The sequence below is a fragment of the Canis lupus genome, chromosome 20, assembly GCF_011100685.1.
Source record: "Canis lupus familiaris isolate Mischka breed German Shepherd chromosome 20, alternate assembly UU_Cfam_GSD_1.0, whole genome shotgun sequence".
Taxonomy (NCBI): Eukaryota; Metazoa; Chordata; class Mammalia; order Carnivora; family Canidae; genus Canis; species Canis lupus.
Window position 1 is genome coordinate 54657193 of NC_049241.1, and position 22725 is coordinate 54679917.

Below are 22725 nucleotides of genomic sequence, written 5' to 3' on the forward strand. Positions count from 1 at the left end.
CCTCTCCTAGGGGGTGCCACCCTGTGCCTTCCACCCATGGCCATCCCAGAGCTGGCCCCCTTAGGTCAGGGTGAGGGGTCTCAAGGGCAGGCAGGGTCTCCATGTGCTTTTGGGGTGAACTTTGGAGGGAATAGATGATGGGGGGGGAGGACATTGTCCCGTGTTCCCCCTTCCAGGGGGAGACCTTCGTAATGTAGGCCAGCACACCTAGAAACCTCTTCGAGCACGGGGTAACTATTCCACAACCAGCTCTAAGGGGAAAGGCCGAATTTGTAGGTCGTGCCAACTCCCAGGGTGTAAAGTCTCCCGCCGTGGCTGCTTTCAAGCTACCAGTGGAAAGACGGCTTGCAAAATCCCTGGAAATTGAAGAGTCGCTCGTGCACACCACCAATGAGATGCGGCTTGAGAGGGTGATTCTGGTCCCCGAGGGCAGGGACGTGGCTGCTGCTCATGGCTATTTCCCCAGCAACCAGCACGGGCTCTGAATCAGGACTTATTTTAGTGAGTGAACAAATGTCATCTAGAACTTAAATAGCACTCTTCCCAGGGACAGTCTGGGCCGCTGGGAAAATTGATGTTTATCCAGCACCTGCCAAGGGGAGGGAGAAAAGTGGGGGCCCCTCCCATGCATGTGACCTGCCCCAGGAGGCCCATCCATCCCCCCGAGGCCTCTGGCACAGGGCGATGCCCCCCTGCTCACCTGTAGTACGGGTCCACGATAGAAATGTAGAAGATGTAGATTCCGTTCCTCTGCTCAAAAATAACCTTGTTTGCCGTCGGGCCTCCCAAGATCTGATAGGGGACATCTGGCCACATCAAGGGCGCGTTGTTGTCGGGGTCATGGCAGCTGACGTAGTTCTGGGGAGAAGGACAGAAGCATGTCCAGGGGCTGGGGAGGCCGTGCTGGCGCCCACAGATGCACCCCCCCTGCGTGCACGATCCCACCTGCAACACTTCTTGCCAAACACCCACAGCTGTGCGTCCAGGACCAAGTGCCTGGTGGGCTGGTGGTTCGTGACCTTCATGGGGGACACTGACGGCTGCTCAGCCTTTACCCTGCCCTCCTGCGCCCGGGCCTTCCCACACGTCAGGGGCTAGTGGGCTTAGCCACTCCGCTCGCCAGGATCCCTTACAGCCCCGCGTCCTGGGTGTGAATCCCACGCTGCTGGTTTCTCATACGCTTGGTGGTGTGGGCTGAGGCATCCCCACCGCCAGTGAGAGGCTGGAGTACTAACCCTTGGAATGTGACTTTATTCGGGAGAGGGTCTTTTTCAGTTAAAATGAGTTCATTAGGGTGGGTCCTGATCCAATATGTCTGGTGTCCTTTTTATAAGTGTCCTTATAAAAAGGGGGAGATTTGGGGGACCTGGGTGACTCAGTGGTGGAGCATCTGCCTTCGGCTCAGGGCATGATCCCGGGGTCCTGGGATCAAGTCCCACATCAGGCTCCCTGCAGGGAGCCTGCTTCTCCCTCTGCCTATGTCTCTGCCTCTCTTCTCTGTATAAAATCTTTAATTAATTAATTAATTAATTAATATATATAAATATATAAAATAAATAAAATCTTTGTTAAAGGGGGAGGGGATCTGGACATGGACACACACAGAGAGAACGTCCTGTGATGACATGGGCAGAGATTGGGGTGTAGGTCTACAACCAAAGAACACCAGAGATGGCCAGCAAACCACCAGAACCTGGGACAGCCTGGAACAGATCTGCGCTCACTCTCAGAAGGAACCAACTCGGGACGCCCAGGTGGCTCAGTGGTGGAGCATCTGCCTTCGGGTCAGGGCGTGACCCCAGAGTCCTGGGATGGAGTCCTGCATCAGGCTCCCTGCAGGAAGCCTGCTTTTCCCTCTGCCTGTGTCTCTGTGCCTCTCTCTCTCTCTGTCTGTCTCTCATGAATAAATAATAATCTTTAAAAAATGCCAACATTGGGATCCCTGGGTGGCGCAGCGGGTTAGCGCCTGCCTTTGGCCCAGGGCGCGATCCTGGAGACCCGGGATCAAATCCCACGTCAGGCTCCCGGTGCATGGACCCTGCTTCTCCCTCTGCCTGTGTCTCTGCCTCTCTCTCTGTCTCTGTGTGACTATCATAAATAAATAAAAATTAAAAAAAAATGCCAACACTTTGGTCTCAGACTTCTGGCTTCCAGAACCGGGAACAGAGAAATCTCAGGCATTTAAGCTGCCCGGTGTGTGGTGTTCTTGTGACGACAGCCCTAGCTAATCGACATGCCCGAGAAATTCGAAGCCGGAAATGAAACAGAGCCACCTTCCTCATTGGCGCTGCCACCGACCATGGTCGTGGCGTCAAGAGGGTGTCAGGTGGTGGCAGCAGCTTTTCCAGCCCACCTCCGGATCCCAGGATTTCATACAAAGGGGGAACATCCTTGGGCTCAACCGTTTGCCCTGAACCAGGCCATCATGCTGCTACCCTGAGCCGAGTACTTTGCTCTTCTGAGCTATTTGCTGGGGGACCTAGAAGGGGAGGCGATGTAAAAGCAAGAAAAGTCAAAATGATGGTGAACCCAGCAACATAAAAAAATGAAGGGCTCCTTGTGCATGGTGTAAGCCAAAACCCAAAAGACACAACCGACCAACTGAGGGAGGTATTTGCAAACTGTCTTGCAATAAAGGATTAATCTCTCAGCACTATGGAGCATTCTAGAAGAGTGAGGACATCTGAAACCCCAGGAGAAATATGGGCATGGGCCATGAATGTGAACCCCAGGATAAAGGAGTGAAAGTGGCCCTCAAACAGGAAAAAGACTCAGCTTGGCCCATAGCAGAAGACAGGCACACGGACAATTTTGTCCCGGGGTGGTACACCTAGCTGGTGTGCCGTGAACATGGGCACGTGGTGGGAGGCACATGGTGCCCTCCCATGGAGGGGACCTTAGTGACCTCTCCCCAAACTGTGCATGCCTTGGCCTAGAACTCAGCCATCTCTTCCCTGCCTGCTGGCAGCCCCGCAGAACAAAGTGCCTCACACAGATGGATGGAAGTGAGGGACTGGGAACGGCCCAGGCCCATCAGGGGGGGCAGCTGAACAACCCCGGAGCACCCACTCAGTCAAAGGAAGAATCTCTCCATGCCTCCGCCCTGTGTGGAGCTGTGCCTCCTCCCCCTGTGTGGACACAGTTCTTTCCATCAGGAGGTGGGGTCTAGGTGGGCCCTGCAATCTGCTTCTGGCCAGTAGAATGTGGGGATGGGTGGCCTGAGCCTGGGCCTCCCGGGATCTGGAAGCTTCCACTCTTGGAACCCTGAGACCATGCTGTAAGGGAGCCCAAGCTACCCTGCTGGGGAGAGAGGCACATGGACAGCCCAGTTCCTGGCTACCAGAAGCCCCACATAAAAGAGCCTTCTCTGACCTCCCAGCTGAGTGCCCCTGCGGGGGCGGCCCTGGCCTAGGCCTCCGGTCTGACGTGCTGAACCACGAGAAACAATCCTGCTGAGTTGGGGGTGATGGTTCTGCAGCACTCAGGAATGGCTAGCCTTCCATCTTACTGCTCTTTTGGCTTTTCTGGGGGTTCTAAAGTTCTCAGAATTAAAAAACAACGTAAATGCAGAAGCAATGTCCACAGTGAGGATGGCCACCTGGGCGCACGCTGCCCATCCCCAGGCCCTGTCTCCGGGTCGAGGGATGGAGTGACGGCAGACACCTGATTTCAGCTGTGCCCTGACGCCAAGCTGCCCCTCAGATCTCAGCCCCCTGGGTGTTGGCCACAACAGGGCTTCCCGCTTGTCAGCGGCTCCCCATGGGGTGGATCTACACAGTGTCCCACAAAGCACCCCTTCTCTGGTCTCCCCAGCACAGTCCTCCAGTCACCCTGGCCCTTCCCCTGGCTTCACTGGCAGATGCATCCTTAAGTTAGCACCTCAACAGAGCTGGTTCTCAAACTCATGCCAGCCCTGACTTGTCCTTGGTGGCCCATGTTTCACTAGCCACGGGGCTCCTCCGTGCACCCGAGTCTCCCATGTGCAAACAGAGCTCTGCATTTCCTTCCGCTGCCTGCTTCATCCCTATGATGTAAGTGGCCCAAGCATCCACCCGCCTCCCGTTTCCACGTGTTCAAGCTGGAAACGAGGGCAATGCTGGACTCTGCTCCTCTCATGTCATCTAGTCCCTCACCATGCCCTGTTGGTTGTTTTATTTTTTTAATCTTTAAAAAAAATTATTTATTCATGAGAGACACACAGAGAGAGGCAGAGACATAGGCAGAGGGAGAACCAGGCTCCCCTCAGAGAGCCCGATGTGGGACTCGATCCCTGAACTCCAGGATCACGCCCTGAGCTGAAAGCAGAGTCCAACCGCTGAGCCATCCAGGCATCCCGGCCCTGTTGGTTGTGTCCCTGTTAGGCACTGATGTGTCCCACCCCAAATTCATATGTTGGAGCCCTAGCCCACAATGGGTGGGTCCTCTAGGAGGTCATTAGGTTTAGATGAGGTCCTGAGGGTGGAGACCCTAGGATATTAGTGCTCTCCAAAGAAGAGACACCAGAGAACTGAAAGCAGAGTCTCAAGGCCATATTTGTATATCTGTGTTCATAGCAGCATTAGCCACAACGCCCAGAAGGTAGAATGACCCATGTCCAGTGGCAGGTGAATGAGTGGTGTCCATCCACACACTGGAATATTATTCAGCCTTAGAAAGGAAGGACATCCTGACACCTGCCCCCACGTGGACGGACCCCAAGGATGCCAGGCTCAGGGAGGGGACCCAGACCCAGAAGGACACCTCCTGCAGGACCCCACTCCCAGGAGGTCCCCAGAAGAGGCCCGTCCACAGAGACAGAGAGGAGGTGGTGGGAGCCAGGAGTGGGGCAGGGGGTGGGGGTCAGTGCTTTCTGGGGATGGGGTCTCTGTGTGGGGAGATAGATGGAAGGTTCTGGAGATGGAATGTGGGGTGAGTGCATGATGATGTAAGTGTGCTCCATGCCGCTGAGCTGTGCACTTAAAAATAATTACGAGGGTAGATTTTATGTTGCATATTTTACCACAATTGAAAAAACTTTTAAGAATCCTTAATTTAAAAAAAAAAGAATCCTTAATTTTTAAGAGGAGTAAGGGGTGCCTGACTGGCTGAGTAGAGCATGCAACTCTTGATCTCAGGGTTGTGAGTTCAAGCCCCACTTTGGGTATAGAGGTTACTTTTAAAAAATCCTTCAGGGGGTGCCTGGGTGGCTCAGTGGGTTAAGCATCTGACTTTTTTGGTTTCAGCTCAGGTTTCAGCTCAGGTCTTGATCTCAGGGTAGTGAGTTCAAGCCCCACATTGGCTCCATGCTGGGCGTGGAGCCTGCTTAAAGCAAAACTAAAAACCACCACCTTCGGGACAATCCATCCAGTGACTACGCTGAAAATGCAGGCATTGTGGCTCCAAAATGAAAGAAAAACCCTCACATCCAAAATTGCCACTCGCCGGGACTGATGGAAAAAACAAAACAAAACAGTAACGCAACAATCTCTTAAACGCACCCTTGCATCCTACTTTGAATGAGAGAGCTACTAAGAATGCAACACTACGTATGGACACACTCCGAAAATAATAAACGCAAATTACATATGTGTGGCTTTCTCCTAAAAAAAAAAAAAAAAAAAAAAAAAAGACCGGGGATCCCTGGGTGGCGCAGCGGTTTTGAGCCTGCCTTTGGCCCAGGGGGGGATCCTGGAGACCCGGGATTGAGTCCCGCGTCGGGCTCCTGGCATGGAGCCTGCTTCTCCCTCTGCCTGTGTCTCTGCCTCTCTCTCTCTCTCTCTCATGTCTACCATAAATAAATAAAAATAAATCTTTAAAAAAAAAAAGATCAGGGATGTGATGCTTGCGCAGCATTGTGAATGCACGAAAGGCGTGAGTTTTGCATTTTAAAAGGGTTGGTTATACGTTAGGTTAATTTCTCCTCAGATTGGAAAGAAAAAAAAAACATCGTCAGTTAACAAAATAAATGATCAAACTCAGGAGGAGTGTGAGAAAGCTTCGAAGGTGCCGACTAAGACAGGAAGCCCCAAAAAAGGAGCCAAGTGTCCGCACTTGGGAATGGGCTTCAGGTGTGGGGAGCGAGCGCCACCTGCTGGCGGCATCGCTGTGCTGCGCTGCGCTCGCGCCCCTGACACTGGGAGACTGAGGAGCCGCACCCAGTGAACCCCATGGCTCGCAGCAGGACCGGCGGCTTCCCTTCCTTACACGGACACCGTGCCCTGGTTTCCCCACGGTGCGCGAACCCGGGTGCACGATAGGAACGTGTCCGCGGCAGGAAAGACCATGACTTTTATCAGCCCCAAGACTGATAGGCATCTGGATGCTTCTGGAATTTTGCACATTGTGAGAATGCACCACCATCCACCCCGGATGCCTCGGTGCCGACATCCCCCGTCACTTGGCCACTTCCCGTGGGAGAGATTCCCGAAGGACTTGCTCACCTCCCATGCCCAGATGCGGTCACCCTTTGGCCCCCGGTGTCCTCGTGTGTGGTCCCACCCCCTTGCTGTGTACTGAGGCTTCATGTCCTCCCAAATCCATATGCTGAAACTTACCCCCTAAAAGAGATGGTAGGGGAGGTGGGGCCTTAGGTCATGAGCGGGGGAGCCCCATGAATGGGATGAGCACCCTCTGAGAGGCCCCAGAAGGCTCCCTGTCTCCCCCGCCCTGTGAGCACCTGGGGACAGGACAGTGGGCAGTGACCCAGGAAGAGGCCCTCACCAGACACTGAGTCAGCCAGTGCTTTGACCCTGGACTCCCAGCCTCCAGAGCCATGAGAAATAAATGTCCTTTGTCCTAAGCCATCCAGCATGTGCTGTGTTCTAGCAGCCACCACCCCCCAAGCACTGAGACAACCCCCAAGCCCCCACCCCGGCGTGGCCGGTCTGACCGGTGACCCACAGCGTGTTGCTCGGACCTGTTTGGGGAAAAGAGGAAGCGCTACCTCTCGGTTCCAGGAGAAGAGCCCTTTGTCGCCGGCGTCACTCATGATGGTGGTCCAGTTCTGCGGCTGCGACCTGCAGAGCGCCGTGTTTGCGGTCAGCGAGTACGTGTATGTGAACAGCCCGTTCACCTCCAGCAGGACGAACTCCGCCTGGATCACCTCCTGGAACTTCCCTTCCCGCCACCTGGAGGGACACGCACAGGGCTTGGCTGCAGGGGCCGCAGCCGTGCTGGGGGCAGCGGGGCAGGGAGCGAGGCGCGGGTCCTCCTCGTGTGGCCTCAGCAGGCTGACACCTCGCAGACGGCCCACCCCCAGATTATTAATCAGTTGCCATTAAGTAAAACAGAAAAGCCACTTCCTCGGCAGGAAGGATGGAACGTGTCTGTCACTCAGAAAGTTCTACTGGGCAGTGCTGGGCTGGGGCTACAAGGAGGTAGCTGCTCCCCAGGGTGGTGTGGTTTGGCCCCACGGGCCGGTGCTTCAGGCCTCCCTCCCACCCATGGAAGTGTAGAAACCACACGCACAGTGGGGTGCGGGGGGCTGTGATGAAGAAGGCAGTAGAATCCCTGAAGGGGGCAAAGTGAGCGCTCTGGGCTAAGCTGTGTCCCCCCCGACTGGCTCCCAGTGTGACTGTGTTGGGGCATGCGGCCTTTAAAGAAGTGGCTGAGGTTGAGTGAGGTCGTAAGGGTGGCCCCGATCCCACAGGAGGGGACAGATCAGTGTCCTCCCTCCGCCACGGCCACCTGAGCACCCAGGGGGAAGGGGGCCGCCCATAAGCCAAGCAGGGAGCCTCAGGGAAACCCACCTTGCCGGCACTCTGACCTTGGACCCCGGGCCCCAGGACTGTGAGGAAACCAGCGTCTGTTAGTTAAGCCCTTTGTGGGGGGAATCGTTATGGCCGAGTCAGGTGAGACCTCACGAAAGAGGGGGTGCCTGGGTGGGTGACTGACTCTTGGTTTCAGCTCAGGTCATGATCTTAGAGCGGTGAGATCGAGCCCTGCATCGGGCTCCATGCTCAGTCTGCCTCTCTCTCTCTCTCTGTCCCTCCCCCCACTCACACTCTCTAAAATTAAAAAAAAAAAGAAAGAAAGAAAGAAAAAAAGACATTGCAGGGAGAGGGCACAGCATGGGCAGGGCCCAGAGTGAGGGGCGGCTGGGGGTCCAGGGTGTGCAGAGAGGGGTGGGGAGGGTGGCGGGGAGGAGGGAGCGCGTTCGGAGGCAATGGGGTGCTAAAGGGCCCGGCTGGGGACTTACAGCTCCACCACGGGCTTCCACGGGGTGTTGTAGTAGACGAGGTGGGGGCAGCCCAGCTTCTCGTAGTGGTAATGCACCACCAGGTCCTCACTGGCCTTCTGCCCCTGGAAGTTGGGGTCGTAGGCGTCCCTGGGGCAGAGGTGGGGGTAGGCAGCGGGAGAGGGGTTGTGTTCAGAGCGGGGTCAGCAGGACCCAGGGCCCCCTGTGATGGGTCACATCGCGGGCCTGCCGTGTGGTCAGCCGCGACTCTGGATGTCACTGTGTGGGCGCCGGTGGGTGAGACTGACATTCGAATCCGTGGGCTTGGAGTAGAGCGGAGGGTCCTCCCCGACGTGGGCGCGTGTGAAGGCCGCACAGAACGAGGACTGACTCCGGCAAGCCAGAAGGCCAGCACGCGGCCTCTGGACCGGAACGGCGACGCCCCGCTGCGCCCCAGCCTCCCCCATCAGACGGCGGATGTGCCAAACCTGTGCAGTTCTGTGAACCAATTCCTTACGATCTCTGCTTCTCTCTCTGTCTCTCTGCCCCTTGTTCTCTGTCTCTGTGTATCTCTCCACGTGCATCCTGTCACTCCTCTTTCCCGGAGGCCCCAGCTCTTGCCCCCACGCGGTCTGACTGCAGGCCTATAGGTCAGCAGGCCCAGCAGCCCCAGGTTGGGCCTTGGCCGTGAGTGTGGACAGGGGGCTGACCCCTGCCTGGTATCCAAGGGGCTGTGGTGTGTAAAACACACATGTGTCTTCCCGTGCTGGGGGTCGGGGGCTCCCTGTGCCCAGGGTGCCAAGACAGGCCAAGTCCCATCCACCCCATGGCACCTCAGTGGCCCTCGGGACCAGCCACCCTGCACAGAGGGCCGCCCTAGCCCTCACCCCCTCCTGCCGGGGCTGGCAGTGTCTGGCTAACTCTGCTAGCTCAGGCGAGCAGGTGCCCAGGCTCCAAGAGCTGGTGGCAGGCTGGCAAGATGGCAGAAGGGTGGCCTGGTAGGGGGCAGACCTGGGCCAGGGGCCCAGCCATGTCACAGTGGCTCCCTACAGACCCAGCACCAACCCTCCTTGTCCTCTCCCTGCCTTCAGAATCCCCACTGTCCAGATATCAATTTAAAAATGGTTTTTGGGGGCACCTGGGGGGCACGGTCAGTGAAGCAACTGCCTTCGGCTCAGGTCATGACCCTGGGGTCCCAGGATTGAGCCCCACAAGCTCAGCAGGGAGTCTGCTTCTCCCTCTCCCTCCCTCTGCTCCTCCCCCTGCTTGTGCTCCCTCTCTCTCCTTCCCTCTCTCTCAAATAAATAAAAAGAATAAAAATTATTTCTGATTCGCCTTTGGGGCTCAGGGGCCGTCATGGGAGGGAGGGCGTGAAGGGAAATCCAGGCTCACCTCTCAATGACGTAGCTATAATTGTCCTGTAGGCCCACGGGGTCCAGGATGCCGTTGTAACAGGCTGAGATTTCGCTGCAAGTGACAAAAGGTGGTGAGAAGCCCCCCGCCCCCATGTGGCACCAAAGAACCGTGAATTCTTCCCTTGGACACGTATACCCCGCGCCGGTTTCATTTTTGAGAACTTTCCTACTTCCGGGCTCACCTTCCATCTTCCCCGCCAGGCCCAGAATCTCCCAGGAGCCCGAGTTCATGGGGGAGAATGATGATCAGAGGCCCAGACCTGGGCGCTGGGTGTCCTGACTCCTGAGACAATAATTTCCTGGACTTTCTTTGAAGGGTTAAATCTGTGCATGCTTCCTTAGGCGACGTGGTTCCTCTCTGCATGATTTGGGGTTTTAAAGACTAGAATGGGGGTACCCGGTGGCTCAGCGGTTGAGCATCTGCCTTCGGCTCAGGGCGTGATCCCAGGGTCCTGGGATCGAGTCCCGCATCGGGCTCCCTGCAGGGAGCCTGCATCTCCCTTTGCCTGTGTCTCTGCCTCTCTGATAGTCGGATGCATCTGGCCACCGCACCTGTTTGTCCATCCTCCTGTCGATGGATTCGAGCTGGCTTGCTTCCAGCCAGGAGCTATTAGGAATAATACCGCCGAGAACACTCTGGAACCCTCGCCAATGTCCATGTACGTGATTGGAATTGCTGAGTCAAAAGATGCGTTCTCTAGAGCAGCTAAAAAACATACAGCCCCACTCGCGAAGTCTGTGCGCCCCGAAGGCCGCCAGGGGCTCCCCGTGCTTCCCAGTACTTGCCACTGGCCAGGCTTTGTCAATGTTACCACGCTGGTGGCGGAATAATGGCCTCTAAGGAAAGTTTTCGTTTTCCCTGTTAAATAAGTGAGGTTGGTCACGTTTTCAGCACTTTTTCATGGTTACCAGCCATGGGAGTTTCTTTCTTTTTTTCTTTTTTAGAAATGCCACTTCAAGACTTTTGCCCTTTTCTAAAAAAAAAAAAAAAAAAAAAAAATTGTCCTAGGGCACGTGGGACAATTGAGGCAGTGGTTGAGCATCTGCCTCTGGCTCAGGTTGTGATCCCGGAGTCCTGGAATCGACTCCTGCATCGGGCTCCCCACAGGGAGCCTACTTCTCCCTCCACCTGTGTCTCTGCCTCTCTGTGTCTCTCATGAATAAATAAATAAAATCTTAAAAAAAATAAAATAAAAATAAAAATTTTAAAATTGTCAAAAAATTCTTAATTTGTAGGGATTCTTGATAAAGTCTGGACACGAGTCCTTTGTTGGTTGCACATGTGGCCAATTGGCCCACTCTCTTTGTGGCCAGAGCTATTTGTATATTGTTTAGAAAATGTTCCCCCCACACATGTCCTAAATATATAATTTATTGACTCAACAAAATGTTTCCATTTGGAGGGAAATGCGGTAAAATCGCCTGAGTTTATTATTGCCCTTGAGCAGTGGAGCGATAGCTGGCCCCAGCCAGCTCCCTAGAGCCAAGCCTTAAATCTTCCAGAATTTTGCGGGCCAGCGGATCATTCACGTTGGTGCTTGACATGGACAGGGAGGGCGACTTCACACCACAGGAACTGGCACGTGCGAGGACCCAGGCCTCCCCCCCCAAGGGTGGGAGATACATTTACCAGCACGCCACTGCCAGAAGGGGAAAAGTATGGCAATTTGGCCAGTCTCCTGGCTTCTTTCTTTTTTAATTTGGATTCTCATGGCTGCATTCCCTGGAGGGTAACTAACTGGATACCAGCGGCAAAGCTCCCCCCAAATGTCAGCAGCCAATTAAAACCAGAAACCCTAAGCAATTTCAATCAAAATGAGGAATTTGGGGACTCATAAAAGACAGAGAACAAAGAAACAATTGGGGAAGAAGAGAAAAAGTGTAAACGTCACCAAATTGGTAAAGGAGGGGAGGTTCACTGTGCCAGGAACACAAACTTAACCTATTAGTATTTGTTATTTAACAATCTATTATGGAAATGTTAAATATATGCACAAGTAGACAGGATGATGTCACTTGATTCTAACAGTCGTGAAGCAATTGTGACCAGGCTTGGCCCGTCCCCAGCCCCCACCCCGACATCAACACACTTACTTCTGAATGACGATCTTTTTCTCCTGGTCACAACCCACTGAAATGAGCGCCGTCTGCGGAGGAGAGAGGCAGGGATGCTGACCTGGGTCGGTGAGGGCCACTGATGGCTCAGCCACAGCAAAAATTCACATGGGGACACTCATACCCAGGAGAGACTGGACACGGTGCGCCCGGATGGTGACACAGTGACCTGGGTTCCTGGGGTTTCCTGTTGCCGAGCCTGGCCCCACAGAGCTCAAGCCCTAAGAGCCCGCCTCAGCTATGGGGTCCAGCTAAGTGTCCCCCATCACTGGCCTACGTCTTAGCTCAACCTGAAACCAATTTAGAAATGCAGAACGAGGGGCACCTGGGGGGCTCAGTGGTTGAGCATCTGCCTTTGGCTCAGGGTGTGATCCCCGGGTCCTGGGATCGAGTCTTGCATCAGGCTCCCTATGGGGAGCCTGCTTCTCCCTCTGCCTGTGTCTCTGCCTCCCTCTGTGCATCTCTCATGAATAAATAAATCTTTAAAAAAAAAAAGGAAATGCAGAACAATACTTGGCATATAGAAGGCAGGGGAAGAGAATCAATGAGTGGACGGGCTTCAATAAATAAACAGAAAGGAGAAAAGAGAAAAAGCTATTTGGGGTTAGCCTGACAGTCTTGGGACATTGTTCTAAAACTGGAATATGGGGGCACCCTCAGGGATATAAAAGGGAGTCTAGGGGCGCCTGGATGGTCCCATTGCTTAAGGGTCTGTCTTTGGCTCGGATCGTGATCTGGGGTCCTGGGATGGAGCCCCCCACATGGGGCTCTCTGCTCATGAGGAGCTTGCTTCTCCCTCTCCCTCTACCCCTCCCCCTGCTTGTCCACTCTCTAAATTAAATAAAAATAATAAAAATATTTTTATTTATTTATTATTTATTTAATACAATCTTTTTATTTATTTATTTATTTAATAAAATATTTTATTTATTATTTATTTATTTAATAAAATATTTTATTTATTATTTATTTAAGAAAATATTTTATTTATTTATTATTTATTTAAGAAAATATTTTATTATTTATTTAATAAAATATTTTATTTATTATTTATTTATTTAATAAAATATTTTATTTATTATTTATTTAAGAAAATATTTTATTTATTTATTATTTATTTAAGAAAATATTTTATTTATTTATTATTTATTTAAGATTTTATTTATTTATTCATGAGAGACAGAGAGAGAGAGAGAGGCAGAGACACAGGCAGAGGGAGAAGCAGGCAGAGGGAGAAGCAGGCATCATACAGAGAGCCTGATGTGGGACTCAATCCAGGGTCTCCAGGATCACGCCCTGGGCTGCCGGCAGCGCTAAACCGCTGCACCACCGGGGCCGCCCTAAAATCTTTTTTAAAAAAAGTAAAAAGAGCTTTACATTAAGACAACACAGATTTACCGTGGTACAGAATGCAAGATTTGTATCAATTTTACAAAAATTGTAGTAGAATATGCATAACATAAAATTCACCATCTTAACTGTCTCTAGGCGCACAGCTCAGGGCGCGGAACACACTCACCGCACCGTGTACCCCCCTACCGTCTCCAGAACCTTCCATCTCCCCACACGGAGACCCTGTCCCCAGGAAGCACTGACCCCCCTACCCCCTGCCCCACCCCTGGCTCCCACCACCTCCTCTGTCTCTGTGGACAGGCTTCCTCTGGGGACCTCCTGGGAGTGGGGTCCTGCAGGAGGTGTCCTTCTGGGTCTGGGTCCCCTCCCTGAGCCCAGTGTCCTCGGGGTCTGTCCATGTGGGGGCAGGTGTCAGGGTGTCCCTTCCTTTTTTTTTTTTTTTTTAAAGATTTTATATTTTTATTCATGAGAGACACAGAGAGAGGCAGAGACACAGGCAGAGGGAGAAGCAGGCTCCCTGATGTGGGACTTGATCCTGGACCTGGGGATCACGCTCTGAGCCAAAGGCAGATGCTCAACCGCTGAGCCACCCAGGTGTCCCTGTCCCTTCCTTTTTTAAAAATTTTTATTTATTTATGATAGTCACACACACACACACACACACACACACACACACACAGAGGCAGAGACACAGGCAGAGGGAGAAGCAGGCTCCATGCTGGGAGCCCGATGTGGGACTCGATCCCAGGACTCGAGGATCACACCCTGAGCCGAAGGCAGGCGCTAAACCGCTGAGCCACCCAGGGATCCCATGACACCACTACTCTTAACACTAACAACAATGAATATGGGACAGCAAGAATTAGGGACTTACCAGTGGCTTGAGGTCCACACACGAAATTTCTTTGTTGGCTATGTCCAGAGTGATGGTAGAGCTTGTGGGTCTCTTTATGCTGCAAGGCAATGGGAATGTGTGTTATCGCACATTCATGTCACAAGTAATGTCAGTGTTAAAAATAATCTCTGACCCATCGATTTATTTATCCATCCATCCATCCATCCATCCATCTCTCCATTTGTCCATCTGTCCATCCATCTGTGTCTGTGTCTGCTCATCCATCCTTCTGTTTTTTTTTTTTTTTTTTTTAGAGAAAGAGAGAATGAGAAGCGGGCAGGGGCAGAGGGAGAGAGAGAGAGAAACAGACTCCCTGCTGAGCAGGAAGCCCGATGTGGGGCTCGATCCCAGGGTCCAGGGTGTGATCAGGATGTGATCCCGGGGTCCAGGACCGAGTCCCACATCGGGCTCCCTGCAGGGAGCCTGCTTCTCCCTCTGCCTGTGTCTCTGCCTCTCTCTCTCTTTCCCTCTCTCTCTGTGTCTCTCATGAATAAAAAAAAATCTTTTTTTTTAAATAAAATCCTTCCTTCTTTTCTAAAAAAGAAAAAAAAAGATCTATCCATGTTGTCACCAATTGGCAAAATTTCATTCCTTTTATGGCTGAGCAACATTCCTTTGTGCATATACACCCTGTCTTCTTTACACATTCCCCTATGGATGGACACTTAGGTTGCTTCCTTCCATAATTCGGCTACTGTAAACAATGCCTCTATAAACATAGGGGTGCATATATCTTTTCGAATTAGTGGTTTTGTCTTCTTCAAATAAACATCCAGAAGTGGAATTGCTGGATTGTATGGTGGGTCTACGAATAACTTTTTGAGGAAACTCCCTACTGTTCTCCAGAGTGGCTGCACCAGTTGGCATCCCCCCAACAGTGCAACAGGGCTCCCCTTTCTCCGTGTCCTTGCCAACATCTGTTGTTTCCTGAGTTGTTGATTTTAGCCATTCTGACAGGGGTGAGGTGGTCTCTCACTGTCGTTTTGATTTGCATTTCCCTGACGATGAGCGCCCTTGAGCGTCTTTTCACGCACCGTTGGCCATCTGGACGTCTTCTTTGGAAAAACGTCTACTCAGACCTTCTCCTCGTGGTTTGATCAGATTGTTGCTGTTGCAATTGAGTTGTGTGTGCTCTTTATATATTGTGGAGATCGGCCCCAGTATCTTCTCCCCGTCAGCGGGTCGCCTTTTCATCTTGCTGGTGGTTTCCTTCACCGGGCGGGAGCTTTTGGGTTTAAGGAAGTCTCTCCCACTATTCTTTCCATCGCTCCGATGTCCATACTTTTCATTTTCCATTCCCATTGTTCATTTCAATTCTCTCTCTCTCCTCCTTTGTCAGGATTGCGGGGTCTCACCTAGTGAACTGCTCTTCTGAAGAACCAGCCTTACGCCTTACTGTGACTTTTTAAATATTTTTTTATTTGTCAAACAGAGAGAGAGAGAGCACAAGCAGGGGGAGCTTGTCAAACAGAGGCAGAGGGAGAGGGAGAGGGAGAAGCAGACTCCCCGCTGAGCAGAAAGACCGATGTGGGGCTCGATCCCAGGCCCCCAAGATCATGACCTGAGCCAAAGGCACATGCTTAACCCACTGAGCCACCCAGGCGCCACCTTTTGCTTTCTTTTTGTTTAATACATTTCGGATTGTACCATTGTTAATTCCCTTCTTTTTTTTTAAGATTTATTTATTTATTCATTCAGAGACAGCGAAGAGAGAGGCAGAGACACAGGCAGAGGGAGAAGCAGGCTCCATGCAGGAAGCCCGATGTGGGACTCGATTCTGGGTCCCCAGGATCACACCCCGGGCCGCAGGCGGCACTAAACCGCTGCGCCACTGGGGCTGCCCTGTGAATTCCCTTCTTTTTGTGGTTTCTGTTAGTCCTTTAAGTTAAATATTTAGTTCATGCATCTTTAGTTCCTGTCTCCCCTTAATAATAAAAGTGCTCAGGGTACATATTTTCCTCTGAGTATCCTCTAGCTGTCTTCCATGGATTCTAAGATTCAAGGACTATTTAGAAAAATGTTTCTTGGGCAGCCCTGGTGGCGCAGCGGTTTAGCGCTGCCTGCGGCCCGGGGTTTGATCCTGGGGACCCTGGATCGAGTCCCACATCAGGCTCCCTGCATGGAGCTTGCTTGTGCCTCTGCCCCTGCTCCCCCCCCCCCGTGTCTCTGTGAATAAATAAATAAAGTCATTTAAAAAAAAAGAAAAATGTTTCTCAATTTCGAAGGGGCTTTTTGTTGTTGGTTTTGCTTTTCTGTCTGTTCAATTCTAGTTTTGTTGGATTAAAGTCTGAGCATGTGGTCTCAAAATCTCTCCTGGGAGATCTGATGATCCTAATGGCCAAGTACAAAAAAAAAATTGAGTGATTTTTAAATAAATTCAACATAAGTGTGAGAGAGGAGCACATATTCTGTATTAATAACATACAGCGTACTTCTTTTTTAACCTTTCATTTCCATTTTTCAGCTTTACTGAGGTATAACTGATAAATTGTAAGGCCACTAAAGTATACAACGTAATTATTTGGTGTATGTACATATTGTAAAAGGATCTCCCTCCATGGAGTTAATTAACACATCCATCCCCTCACATATTTACTTTTGGTGGGGGAGGCTGAGAATATATAGGTTCTACTTTTTTTTTAGATTTTATTTATTTATTCATGAGAGAGAGAGGCAGAGACACAGGCAGAGGGAGAAGCAGGCTCCCTGCAGGAAACCCGATGTAGGACTTGATCCCAGGACCCTAGGATGACACCCTAAGCCAAAGGCAGATGCTCCACCACTGAGCCACCCAGTGTCCCTAAGTTCTACTTTCTTTTAAAAATATTTTTATTTATTTATTTGAGAGAGAGAGAGAGAGTGAAAGAGAGGGAGAATGAGCAAGGGGAGGGGCAGAGGGAGAAGCAGACTCCCCTCTGAGCGGGGAGCCCAATGTGGGGCTGGATCCCAGGACTCCAGGATCATGACCTGAGCTGAAAGCAGATGCTTGACCAACTGAGCCACCCAGGTGCCCCTCAAGTTCTACTTTCTTAGCAAATTTCAATTATATGATACAGTGGCGCAAAACTCTGTATCTAGAACTAAAACTTGTTGCTGAAATATATATACCCTGGGGACCTCCTGGGAGTGGGGTCCTGCAGGAGGTGTCCTTCTGGGTCTGGCTCCTCTCCCTGAGCCCAGTGTCCTCAACTGGTTTGTCCATGTGGTGGCAGGTGGCAGGATGTGTTGCTTTCTAAGGCTGAATCATATCCCAGTGTGTGGACAGACCGCGTTGTGTTCATGCACTCGTCTGTCTGTGCACACGGGGTGGCTTCCGTGTGTTGGTGATTGTAAATCATGCTGCTGTGGACACGGTGGTGCAAGTACCTGAGTCCCTGCTTTCCATTCTCTCGAGTGTAGATAGGAAGCAGGATTGCTTGATCAGATAATAATTCTATGTTAAATTTTTTTGAGGAACCCACTGCTTAGAAAGTGTTTTCAATTGTTCTGACCTCACTGAACTTGGAGGGAGGGAGTCTGGATCTGTGCCCCATGTTCCCAGACCCTGTTAAGGGAACCCCATAGACAGCCTGGGCTGCCCCCTCCCCAATTCCGGTAGAGGCGACCACGGACCTGGAGGTGAAGTTGGGGTCGGCTCTGCCCCAGTGGTGCTGCTGCCTCAGGGAAATGTTCTGTGGAATCAAGAGCAAAGAGAGGGCCGAGCCCAGTCAGGGCTCAAGGGAGATGGAGGCAGGGCTATGGGCATAGGGAGGATGACCCTGGAAAGTATCCAGGCCTCTCCTGATTCTAATTGTGCCACCACCAGCGACCAAAGACTTCTAGAAGCTCATGGAAATGACCACCCCAAGCTCCTTCATTTCCTTGCTGCCATTGTCTGGGGGACCTGGAGTGAGGGGTGACTTTGTTTCCCCTCTTCTTTCAGAGGTGGCAGGGACTGGTCCACAGACCCTGTTGTGGTGGACTGATGCCTTGTCCCTGTCTGTCTCCCAACCCCGCCCTAGGCTTCTGGGATCAAGTGCAAACCTTATAGTGCGGCCGTGAGGCCTGGCTTCACCCTACAGATCCCCCAGACTCCTGTTTGGCCAAGCCCCTCCTGGTCTCCCTAGTTCACCTCCATCCTGATGCCTCCGTTTACCCAACCACCCCCATTTCCCTAGAGCCGTCTTGGGCTCTCTGCCGTAGCCTCTGTGCTTATCCCCTGTGACACTGTAATGACCTCACTTGTCTGGGTGACAGCTACCTGCCTGGGGGGAGGGCCAGGGCCATGTCCTCTCCGGATTCTCCAGCACCTGAGGCCGCAGCTGCCAGGTGCAAGAAAGGAAAGGAGGGAGGAAGGTCAGGTCGAGGAGGACTCTAAGGTGGCCAGACCCAGTCAAGGCTGTGCCCTACATCCTGCAGACCTGGGCCTGGGGCAGGGGTGGGGGTGGGGGGCGCAGCTCACCAGTCTGTGTCTGGTGTTCCCGTCATAAGTGTAGCCATCCTCGTAGATGACGGCCTGCAGCCCCAGGGAGTGCGGGTTGCTCACCATTGCCTGGGGGGGCGGGGAGGAGAAGCACAAGATGTACTGGGCCAGCAGACATAAAGGGAAGCCACTGGGGTCTCACCCATAGGTGACCCCCATGCACCTTCACACTGAAACCCGAACTTGCTCTGCAAAGGCAGGGACCACTCCAATCCCCAAACGCGCCCCCCAGCCCTCACCCACCCCCAGCTGTGGCCTCTGAGCCCCGTGCTGCAAGGCAGCCTGGAGCTGCACAGCTGAAGGACCCAGACCCATCCCTGGTTGCATGGGGAGGCTCAGAAGAGAGCCCGGGATAAGAGGGAGCCAGCCTGGCTGCCCCCCTTGCAGGTGCAGGTCCCTGCTGGCTGGACTTCATCCCCTGGCCTTATATCAGTCATGCCCCACCTCGTTTTCAGATGGGGTCTGGCTGGGCTAAGGGGAGGAGGAGCTTGTGGGGAGCACGGGGCAGCCCGGCAGAAGGGTGGAGAAGGAGGCCCACGGGCTGTGGGAAAGGAGGCCAGACAGGCAGAGGCTCACCAAAGAGCAGGACCTGGTGTGTCTATGAAGCATCAGGGGCGAGGTCTCTCCCCGGGAGATCCCAGGGGACTCTCCGAGCCTGGCACACCGGGGAGTGCCCCGTATCAGGAGCGCCTGTCAAACGCAGGAGGTGGCCTTACCAGCGGGACCAGGGACATGCCCGGCCGTGGTATCATCAGGGCAGTCAGCTCCAACTCGCTGTTCATGTCAATGGTGTACATTTTGTTGTCAAATTCTCCTTGCAGAAGCTCTACCTAGGTAGAAACACCAAACTATCGATTAATTAAATCAGGCTCCCGTTCCCAAAACAGAATGGGGGCAGGTGTGAGGCCTTCAGGGGTCTGATAGATGGAACTTGTCAGTCTTTAGCTCACCCCTTGGTCTTTCCTGCTAGATCCTGCAGCCCCCAGAAGACCCTTGAGGTCCACCCATCACCCCGTCGCAGGCCCTCCTCTCTCCAGAAGTGCACCCCTGACACCCACCCACCTGACTTTTACCATCATTGCTTCTTTGCCCCGTGGGCATCCCTAGGTGATGAGACTTTACTTCTGTCCATTTTAAAATGTTGTTTTGATTAAATCTTTCAATTCCCAGGCTCCCCCTTCATCCCTTTCTTTTATTTTTTTTCATTCCTTTCTTTTATATTCTCTTTATCTTTGAAGCACCCAGGTCACTGGATCTATAGTTCCCTTCAGCTTGGATTTTCCTGGTGCAGGTGGGCGCATTCCTCCCTGCCCTGAGTTTCTGGCAGGTCAATGGCGGCTGGATCCATCAGTTTGGGTTGGGTCATGGGTGGTTGATCTACCATCAGCAGCACCTAGGGCTGGCTATCCCTCTTTTTTATTTATTTGTTTGTTTGTTTGTTTATTTATTTATTTATGATAGTCACAGAGAGAGAGGCAGAGACACAGGCAGAGGGAGAAGCAGGCTCCATGCACCGGGAGCCCGACGTGGGACTCGATCCCGGGTCTCCAGGATCGCGCCCTGGGCCAAAGGCAGGCGCTAAACCGCTGTGCCACCCAGGGATCCCTATCCCTCTTTTTTGATATTGGGGTTGTCACATGGCCATATTCTATCATTCTGTTTTCACGCATTTGCTGGGATAATCTCATAGACACTTTCCCTCTTCTATGTTTTTGCTCGTAGAACAGTTGGAAGGGACTATGGGACAAACGATGCCCAGCCTGCCCTGATGCCTGACATGGTGCCTGCCAGGTCTCTACACGACCAAGACTTTCCAGACTGTTCTTTGTAAGTGTGTGACTAAGTGACTAAGACCAGCCCACCCTCAGGCAGGGTGTTAAACTTCTCCTCCCGGAGGGAGAGTATCAAGGTATATCACTCGGAGTCATTCTGTAGGGGGAACATGTCTCCGCTCCCTTTATTGATTCAATCACTTATTTATATCCCAGTGGACTCGTATTATCCAATCAATTGTCCCAGCTTTTATCTATGGGTATTTTTGTGTGTGTATGTGTTGTTGTTTTTTTATAGTAGACTGTGTGTCCCAACACCGGGCTTGAACTCACAATCCCAAGATCAAGAGTTGCAGGCTCTTCTTCTCTCCTGACTGAGCTGGCCAGGTGTTCCATCATTCACGGGTTTTTGTTATGCTATGTAGTTGCTGTTTTGGTGTTTTTTGTTTTTTTTGTTTTGTTTTGTTTTGTTTTGCTTTGCTGTTGTTTTAGGTGGGATTTTGGAAAACTACTTGCTAGTGGCTCAACCATCTTCCTCAGAAGAGTTCAAGGGGCCAAACATTTGCACAAAAGCCTTATTCCTGCTCACTCTCACTCTCTCTTTTTCTGCTCCAAGTGTGCCTAAGTCAGGAATTTCCAGACATGTGATTTCAAGGGCACGCAAGAAAATCCCCATGGTGGGAGATGGATATTTTATCATGGCAAGTCAAGAAAATAAGAAATTAAAACACTACCATTCATTGGCACCATTGTTTCATAAAAAGGTATCTTAATAAACCAATATACTCATATAAGGCACAGAGACTTTTATTTTCTCATATCACTAAATGCCATGGATCCAAAGGCTATTTGGCAATGGACACCCTAAAATCTTTTAATTATTTTTTTTGTAGCCCTCCAGAAGGGAAGTGGCCCAGCAGACACATAACATTGAGTCTGCCTGGACTCCGTGGAGAATAGCACTGAGCTTATTTATGATTTCATGGATTTCAGAGCATTGAGAGATAAGCTTCTCCCTCTGCCAATGTCTCTGCCTCTATCTCTGTCTCTCATGAATAAATAAAATTTAAAAAAATTAAAAATATAGCTACCATATGACCTAGCAATCCCACTTCCGGGTGTGTATCTATAGGAAATGAGAATCACCATCTTAAAGAGATATTTGTACTCCGGTGTTTACTACAGCATTATTCACAGTGTCCATGAATGGGTGGATGGATTAAAACATGTGATATAAAAAATAAAATAAAATATGTGATATATACTATGGAATATTATTCAGCCATAAAAAAGATGGAAATCCTGCAATTGTGACAACATGGGTGGATTTGAAGACATCGTGCTACATGAGATAAGCCAGACAGGGAGAGATACATAACATTTGAGCTCACTTTTTAAAAAGATTTTTATTTATTTATTCATGAGAGACACACACACAGAGGCAGAGACATAGGCAGAGGGAGAAGCAGGCTCCCTGCAGGGAGCCCAATATGGGACTCGATCCCAGAACCCTGGGATCACGCCCTGGGCCAAAGGTAGACTCTAAACCACTGAGCCACCCAGGTGCCCCCAAATGAGCTCACTTATATGTGGAATCTAGAAAAGCCAAACTCATAGATACTGAGAACAGACTGGTGGTTGCCAGCAGCAGGGGTAGACTGGGCGGGGGTGGAGGCAGGCAAAATGGGTGAAGTTGTTCAAAAGGTACAAACATTCAATTATAAATCAGTCCTGGGAGTGTCAAGTCTAGCAGGGTGATTACAATTAAACAACACCGTCTGTGTATTTGGAAGTGCTAAGAGAGGAGGTCGTAAAAGTTTTTTTTTTTTTTAAGATTTTAAAAAATTTATTCATGAGAGACACAGGCAGAGGGAGAAGCAGGCTCCATGCAGGAAGCCCGACGTGGGACTCGATCCCGGGGAATCCAGGATCACGCCCTGAGCGGAAGGCAGACGCTAAACCACTGAGCCACCCAGGCATCCCTAAAAGTTCCTATCACTAGAAAGAACCAATCTGTAATTACGGAAAGTGAAGGATGTTAACGAGATGGATTGTGGTGATCATTTTGCAATACTATACATCATTACACTATACACCTTAAGCGAAATAGGAAATAGGGCGCCTGGATGGCTCAGTTGGTTGAGCGTCTGTCTTCTGCTCAGGTCATGATATCAGGGTCCCGGGATCAAGCCCCACGTTGGGCTCCCTGCTCAGTGGGTAGTTTGCTTCTCCCTCTGCCTCTGCCTCTCCCCCTGCTCTCTGGTCTCTCTCTCTCTCAAATAAATAAATAAATAAATAAATAAATAAATAAATAAATAATTAAAAATTTTTTTAAAAATAAAAGGAATGGCGTTCTTTTGCACTTCTGATCATGTGATTGCCAGGGCCTGCAGGAGTGGACTGTGGACCGGCCCAGAGAAGATATTTTACTGCGTCTGTCCAGCAGCTGGTCCCCTTTCCCGAGGGTATCCTGGATCTCCTTTGGCCTATCAGCCCCTTTGCACATCCTTGGGCAGATGGCCTGGTGAGTCGACCTGATGACTCTCGAAGGACTGACT

General features: G+C 51.4%; 1 protein-coding gene and 1 long non-coding RNA gene across 6 annotated transcripts in view; one reads left to right on the plus strand and one right to left on the minus strand.

The window, feature by feature from the left end:
* Positions 1-22725, minus strand: part of CATSPERD (cation channel sperm associated auxiliary subunit delta) — a 52198-nt gene that overhangs the window by 734 nt on the left and 28739 nt on the right. For 4 of the 5 annotated variants that reach the window (XM_038567627.1, XM_038567630.1, XM_038567629.1 and 1 more), the window contains 10 exons: positions 19112-19225; positions 18375-18464; positions 18178-18234; positions 17546-17604; positions 13913-13991; positions 11665-11717; positions 9548-9622; positions 8177-8305; positions 6923-7106; positions 701-858 (listed from right to left, as the gene is read on the minus strand). In XM_038567627.1, coding sequence (XP_038423555.1) covers positions 701-858; positions 6923-7106; positions 8177-8305; positions 9548-9622; positions 11665-11717; positions 13913-13991; positions 17546-17604; positions 18178-18234; positions 18375-18464; positions 19112-19225 — 998 coding nt within the window. The remainder of the gene's footprint in view (positions 1-700; positions 859-6922; positions 7107-8176; positions 8306-9547; positions 9623-11664; positions 11718-13912; positions 13992-17545; positions 17605-18177; positions 18235-18374; positions 18465-19111; positions 19226-22725) is intronic. The other variant, XM_038567628.1, reaches the window with a different exon arrangement.
* Positions 11612-21022, plus strand: LOC119877333. Its single transcript, XR_005375201.1, has 3 exons — positions 11612-11828; positions 20118-20222; positions 20784-21022. It is a non-coding gene; the product is annotated as an uncharacterized LOC119877333 (long non-coding RNA).